Genomic DNA, 7997 nt, shown 5'->3' with positions numbered 1-7997 from the left:
TTTCTTCACAGGATTCATTTAATATATTAAATATGCTCTCCAACATATTTTAAAGGCCACTTTCTATCAAAACAAGAATTAGAGTAATGATGTGGCCTTTGATGTTCGGCATCAGAAATCTCAATATCATTAGTTATGTTGTATTTATTATTGTGGATTAGCATCCTCAAATTCCCGCATTATTTATAATAGGAAAGGAATTTTCCTCCAAAAGCTGATTCACAACACTTTTAATTATGACTATAGGGGCCAGCAATCTCTATATTTACCCCATAGTGTCAATTTTTCCAACAAAAACATAAAAGACCCTTAAGAACAGAGACTTATTTCTCATCTTTTCCATACATTCTGGGATTCTGTATAGTATTGGAGCTTAAGGAGCAGACTATGTGCCTTGCATGCTTCTGTCTGTAGCATTCTTCTCTTAAGTAGCCAAGGACTTCCACAATAACCATGGGCTGCTCACAGGATCAGTTCACAGATTTAATGATGCAAATGATGCGACATTGAATGGCAAGGATTTCATTCCAAGTCTAATTCCAACTCTAGTGCCGGCATTGATTTCTTAAGGGACTGAACTGTTCTTTCCCTCTCTCGTATCCCTGGCAGATCACTCAGGAACAAATATTCCAGGTTGCTGTTAGAAATTAAATAACAGAAGGAAGATTACTGTTAGCAAAATAGTTACTCAGAGACACAGAAAGCAAAAGGTACCCATTTAACAATACTCACTAGGGTCACCAATATTTTATTTTAAATAGAACTAATGCTATGCCACTCCCCTCCAAAATAAATGTACGAGTATTTATATAGTTAAGTGCATGTTCATGTTTTCAATATGTCCAGAAAAAAGACTGATACATGTAGTCCTCTACTTACGCCCACAACTGAATCCAACATTTCTATTGCTAAGCAAAACAGTTGTGAGTTTTGCCCCATTTTATATCTTTCTTGCCACAGTTGTTAATTGAATCACTGCAGCTGCTAAGTTGGTAACACGGTTGTTAACGTGAATCTGGCTTCCCCACTGACTTGGATTATCAGAAGATTGAAAAAGATAGATCACATGATCCTGGGACACTGCAACTGTCACAACTATGACTCAGTTGCCCATCATCCAAATTTTGACCACATGATCATGGGGATACTGCAGCAGTCGTTAAGTGTGAAAAACAGTTATAAGTCACTTTTTTCAGTGCTGTAACTTCAAACAGTCACTAAACAAATGGTTGTAAGTTGAGGACTACCTGTACATTAACTGAAGCAATTAATGTACTGTAAACTTTCCAGCATACACAAAGGCAAAACATCCAGAGATGGTGGCCCAATCAGAATTCTAGAAAGACACATGGATCTGTACATGTATTATACTATAGTCTCTAATTTCAACAGTACAGAACATCTGCAGCTCAGGGTTGAACTGTGGGGTTCTTCATTTCCTCTGAGCCGGGTTGCTTCCCTGCAAATGTACCCTTATCGGGCCAGGGATCATCCTCCGTGCGTGGATGAGTGAAGACTGCTGGCTGTTTATATATAAGAAGTTTCCTGGAGGTGGGGGTGCAGTCTCTTCTTTGATGATTCCTACTATAGGTTGTCCTCAACTTATAACTGTTTGTTTAATAATGGTTCAAAGTTATGACAGTCTTGGAAAAAAAGACTTGTGACCTGTACTTGCACTTATGACGATCACACACACACACACACCCCGTTGTCACATCATCACAATTCAGGCATTTGGAACCAGCTTGTGTTTACAACTGGTTGCAGTATCCTAAGGTCATGTCATTGCAAATAGTGCCGATTGGGGAAGCTGGGTTTGCTTAATAACTATGTGATTTAATTAATGACCATCTGATTCACTTAATGACTGCTATGAAAATTGTAGTAATATTAGGTCCAACTGATCTTACAACTACAATGGCTTAAGACAGAAATTCCAATTCTAATTATGGTTGTAAGTTGAAGACAGCTTGCAATGAAGTAAAATAACCAAGCTCAGAGAACACCAAGAACTTAACTATCTCTAATTTATCTAGGCTGCAGGAGGGCACACGGCCCATACAATCAACACAACTACTTTATAAAATATAGAGTTGTCTTCATTGTCTTACATACCTGAGCTTATGCAATGCAATGATGCCTGTGTCTGTAACGTTCCCGCAAGAGATGAGAAACAAACGCAGCAGGCTCTTCTGCAGGCTTGGAGTCTCGCTAATCCGTTGCAGGCAGGCATCCTCAATGTAGATGCACTTGCAAAATTTTATTTCTTCAAGATGTGTTAGACCATCTGAAATAGCATAAAGAAAGAGCTTATTACAAAAAGCTTATGAGAAGGGCTTCTGCTCCTATCCACATACAGACTGGATTCACATGATTATAAGTCACAATTTGGTTTGGTTAGTTTTAGTTCAGTTTGTTTCATGAACTTGGCTATTAATTTAAAAACTATAGTTTATGGCTTAATGTATTGCAAAACTATTCCATCATATGGAACATGCTAAGTCACTATTAGAACCTAGCAATAGCAATAGCAAAGCTTCATTAAGTACAGTAAGTAGAGCCTTTCCACTGATATTAGATAAAATCAAACCATTCTGATTTTGGTAAAGTGATCCAGAGAGGTCACATATAATTCATAAGATTATGATAATGAATTTGTGCCTTACATATTACTTGGGGTGCAACTGAATAGTTAAAGTTCTCTTCCCTTACAGTTTATTTTCGTAACTGTGGAGAAAATAGTTTAACTTCTTATAGTAATTTTTAAAAAGGTTTTTTTAGGAACTTCTGGTGAAAGTAATATTCCTCTTTACAGGAAGGACTATAACTCTGAGAAAAGGGCCAGGATCAACTTCTAATATCTGTAGGATGTTACAGGGCATCTGTCTACATACAATAGATTTAGAAGCTGTTGCCAGTCAGTGACTTAGCTGGACCAATGTTATGACAAAATCCACAACCAACCAGGATTTTGGCATAGTATAAGTTCAGTTTCCTGATTTGCACAGAACTCTAAATCATAATGGAGAGTATCATGTATCTTAAAATCCAAACAAAATCACATTCTGTTTTGTATTACTTGTAAGGCAAGTGTATTCCTAAACACAATCCTCCCTAACCTGGTTAAGAATCAATTGTGCTTTGCTTGTTCAATTATGAGAATTGAAACCTAACTCATTTGGAAGGCAACAGATCAGGGAAGGTTGCCTATTGTCTCACAATTACTCTTTTGGTAATCCTGTGAAAGATTGGCATGAAATAGGTAAAGGAAATTGCGTTATGGGAAGAGGGGGGATTGTCTTCCTGATTTCAATAGATATCATGAAGATAATAGTGGTGCAAATGAAATAACTGCTATGCACTATTATTGAAGTGAACTTCCCTTAGGCAGACTTCACCATGTACAAAAGCAATACACCAAATAGGCCAGCGGTTCTCAACCTATGGGTCACGACCCCATTTGGGGTCGATCGACCATTTCACGGGGGTCGCCAAGCAAGGCTGTCCGCCATTTTTTTCCCCTTTTCCGGCGGGTGCCTTACCTCCCTTGAGCTGGGCCAGCTGGTGGTCGGCCTGCTCCGTCTCTGCCGCTTGCCAGCTACGCCTCGGCCGGCGCAGGGGGCGGAACCACGCATGCGCGTCGCTCCCAGGCAGGGAGAGTCCTCGACTTACGACCGGTTTAGTCCTCGACTTACGACCGGTTTAGTCCTCGACTTACGACCGGTTTAGTCCTCGACTTACGACCGGTTGGGGGTCGCGGCATTTAAAAGGTTGAGAACCACTGAAATAGGCTGTAGTTTCTATGATGTCTTCTACACAATTCTTTATAAAGGCAAGCTTCTTGAATCAGAGCAACACAAAGGGATTGGGATAGCAGGCAAATAACAAACTTTTATCAAGCAATTCATCTGGGAATATTTACAGATTGAATTAGTTATGTTAGGCTCAGTAACATACCCAAATAATCAAATCCCCTGTTCATGATGCAAGATTCTGTGGCATTGATTGCTTGGATCTTATATTTCTCCAGCGGCCCCAGAGGGAGTGCATTGTAATCTTGTTGCCATTTGTCATAGCCGTGGTAGCGCACTGACGCACCACACCGAAGGAGCCACTCTGAAGCCGCTCTATCTGGACCAACAGCTTGGATTCGTTCCTGGTCAACCCTGGCAAGAAGGCATCACAATGAGTTCTTTCCACTACAGGCAGTATCTTCAAATCAACATAAACGGTGTAAAAAACCACAGATTAAACTAGTGTTTTAAAAATTGGCGGTTTTAAGATATGTGAACATGCTGGTTGAAGAATTCCAGCAGTTGAGGTCCATGCATCTAAAAATTGCAAAGTGTGAGAAATACTGGATTAAAGATTCATTAAATACAGATAGTCCTTGACTTATGACCATTGCACAACCCCCCCCCCCCACAGTCATATTGCAATTTGGGCTCTTGGCAGTCGGTTTGCATTAACAACTGGTCATAACATCCTACAATCATATATGAATGCAATTTTTTGAACTAACCAGCCAGTTTCTGACAAAAGACATCAATTGGAGAAGCTGAATTTGCTTAAGAACCACATGACTACCATAAAAATAGTTGTAGATGACTGATCATGACTTGCTTTATGTCTGCACCGACTAACAACAGAAATTCCTGTCCTAAGTATGGTTGTAAGTTGAGGACTACAGCATGCATCTGTACTTAATAGACAGGCTTGAAATAAAAGTCCTGGGGATATGTGACAATTACGGGGATCATGGCAGACAAGGAATTTGTTTTTTTCCTGATGTGATCCTGAAGAAACTATCTCCCCTGTATAAATAAAATATTACATCTGTTACAGCCTTTGTTCCTCAACGCTAGAGCATTCAGATGAAATCCAATGGGCCTGAATAAGACAAAGTAGATTTCTCCCAATTAATTCAATGCAAATTACGATTCTTCTTTAGGGTTTTAAACTAGTTTGACCAGATCACAGGAATATTTATTTACTTATGTATTGCACTAACATCCCACCATAATCATTTAAAAAAACTTAGCGCTCACAAGAGATAGCAAAAAACACATAATTAAAAAATACAAAAACATATATAACTTGAAACAGCATCTGCTGTCAATTCCCCTTCAATCTTCTGGAAATGCTCCATTTTCAGCAGTTTCTGGAAGGTCCCTAAAGTTGGGCCAATCAAGCTTCCCACAGGAGGCTGTTCCATAGGGCTGGCCCATACATAAATAACATCTCTGGGCTTTGGCCCTCCTGACCTCCCAACCAGCTGCTTTGCCTGGCATGATTTCAGAAATTAGCTGTATTAGTTTATCTAATGTTAGGGTCAGCCTTACATTTGTACACTTCTGTGGAAGACAGCTGCTTAAAAAATAAAATGTAGTGCATTCACTAAGTAAATCATTGTGTAGGTCAGAGTGGAAAATAGCCTGGGGGGAAGAAGGTTAAAGTTTTCCTATTAATAGACTCCTCCCCCAGCCCAAAGAAAGTTGAGAAAAATACTGCAGAATATACCGTATTATATGTAACTTATAAATCATTTCCACCAGTAAGTGTGGGATTCATTCACATAATAAGAAAGACATTTATTTTAGTTTTTGGCTTAATATGCTACATGAATCCAACCCTTGTGCTTTAAAAACCTTTGTTTCTGCATTAATGTGTTATGAGAACCAAGTTAATTGTAGCTAAATCCAATTATAAACAAACCATGATTCACATAACATATTATAAACTCAATCGTAATTAGCTATCTTGAGAACCCTTTGGTGAAAAGGTAATATATTAAATAAAAATAAAGAATAACAGAATAGCCACCACTTCGGCTGTGAACATTTTGGTTTAATCTTAAACTACAACCTCAGTCAAGGTCAAGATGAAGTTCCTGCATTTCAGGATAAGCAATGTGGGTCCTGTGGCTGCTAGTGTCTCTCAGAGGCTTCTCTTCTAGCCTAGGAGTCCCTGCCCCTCACTTGACTTGTTGAAAAACAAAGCACCAGCCTTTAACATTGAATGACTATTCTGGGCTCCATTAAGTTCTCAGAAAATCAAGGGAAATACCTAGTGGAGCTCCTATAGTAGTCATTCTGTGCACTCATCAAATGTATCCTAAACCAAAAAAGTTGCTTAATTTGCTGTAATCAAACAGGAATATTTATTTCTACACTACCTTTCTGTGAAAACACTCAAAAAGTGTTTTACAGTCATTAAAACTACCAAGAATATAATCAATGCAACTGAACATAAAAATTAAAAATGGCTTTCATCTTGGCCCTATGATCTCATGTTCTAACATTATTCAACTCAGTTCTCATTAAGGAAGCAAAACGTTTCATCCCCAGAGAGTTCATACATATTAAATATATTAAACACTGTTAAAAGATTGCAATCTCAAGTTTGGTACACATACAATCTGTGTATTCAGGGTTAAAAAGCCTCAGATTTCAAGTCAGAAATCAAAGACTAATCATACATTCACTCAACCAAAAAGTTCCTTGTACACAGAAAATTATGCTAGGATTCCTGTTCCCACTTTTTGGGAAGCATTGAATAACTTTCCTGCAGTCCCAAGGCGCAGGCACTCTTATCATTTGTTTTCCCTAATTTTGCAGCTTCAAATTTTAAAAAGTCAGGCTCCTTTGTAGCAGAGGTGTTGCATGAATTTCAAAGCACTTGTATTGAATCATAAAAAGTGCACATACCCCCAATTAATTTCAATATATGAGGCAAGATTGCCAAGTAGATATAAGCTTACAACTCTGCAACTTTCCCTAGCAAGTGCCTCCTACGGCAGCTGCCTTCTTTAATGGTCATGGCAACCTGGAGAATCTTTCCTACTATCATGAAAGAGCTAGGAAAATTCAAACCCCAGCTCACTCTTGGAGTGTGCAATTCTCAAGGCTGGTGAGAAGGCAATCATACATGCAACTAGTTTCAGCTGGCATTGTACAAGCAACTTATTGGCGTCCTTTATGGAAACAACTTCATTTTTCTTACTGATTGAATACTGCATTTAACCATCCCCAGAAATGCCTCCGCAGACCACCAGGCGGCTGTCTCTTCAACATTTTCGTTTGGCTTATCAGCACTTCCGTCAACATCATGTAACTTCTGAAAGAGACCGTACGGTAGTAATGACAACAACTCAGTGGATTTCCACAAATCAGTCACATTACTGTGGTCAGTAACTTCTGACCCGGGATGACGAGGCACATATAGATGGATTTGCACAAAAAAAGCGCATTATGGCTCAGTGCAGTCCATTAATCTATCCATTATCTCTGCACGATCTCGACTACAACATTGCGGCGAATTAGAGCAGTTCCCGCCATACGGCAAGCAAGGAAAGGGACGATGGCTGATGGCAAAAAGCTCAGACGTTTGGGGCTACTGTATTTGTAGCAGGCAAAAGTCCCTTCCACATCTCTCCTTCACCCCACAACTCAGACCTTCAGGCCCGCCCAGCAATTTAGCACGATGGAAGAGTCTCCCCAGCCCGGCTCCCGGGAGCCGTGCAAGGGCCGATGCCCCTGGCATTAGCTCTGCCTTGCCAAAGCGAGGAGGGCTCCTGCAAAGGGGATCGAGGGATGTTGCAAGCACACCCGCCAGCGGGATGAGATCGCAGGCGGCGAGAAGGCTGCCCCGACCTTCCCTCCTAGCGAGCCCGGCTGCCTCCCTCTCCGAAGGCCCGGAATGGCGGCCCCTTGTGGGAAAACGCACCCCGGGCGGCAGGTCCCAGGCGGGATGGCGCAGTGCCTCTGGCGTCCCCTCCGCCTCAGCGGGGTTCCTTCAGTCGTAGCAGGCCCTGTGCGGCCTCCGATCGCTTCCCCCCAGCCACCCACCCACACTCAGGGCCCGACCTGTAGCGGGAGGAGGGGGAGGAGCTGGGCAGACTGGCTCGCTTGCCCGCCCGCCCGGCAGAGCGCGCAATGATCCCGGCGTGGATTCGGGCCGTCGGCGGGGCCTGGCGCCCTTGTTGGGCCGGGGGTCGG

General features: G+C 41.3%; 1 protein-coding gene across 1 annotated transcript; it reads right to left on the bottom strand.

Annotated features, from left to right (window-relative positions):
• Positions 1–218: 218 nt before the first annotated feature.
• On the bottom strand, positions 219–7821 carry DMAC2L (distal membrane arm assembly complex 2 like). The gene is made up of 5 exons (XM_015825570.1): positions 7726–7821; positions 7003–7116; positions 3958–4166; positions 2116–2287; positions 219–637 (listed from the first exon to the last, which is right to left on the bottom strand). Exons 2-5 carry the CDS (start codon positions 7107–7109, stop codon positions 523–525), a joined length of 603 nt encoding a protein of 200 aa, XP_015681056.1. The 5' UTR covers positions 7110–7116; positions 7726–7821; the 3' UTR covers positions 219–522.
• Positions 7822–7997: the final 176 nt, after the last annotated feature.

The sequence above is a fragment of the Protobothrops mucrosquamatus genome, unplaced genomic scaffold (genome assembly GCF_001527695.2).
Source record: "Protobothrops mucrosquamatus isolate PMUCROS unplaced genomic scaffold, P.Mucros_1.0 scaffold2692, whole genome shotgun sequence".
Taxonomy (NCBI): Eukaryota; Metazoa; Chordata; class Lepidosauria; order Squamata; family Viperidae; genus Protobothrops; species Protobothrops mucrosquamatus.
Note: the sequence above shows the minus strand (reverse complement) of the source record. Positions and strands in the feature narration are given on the sequence as shown.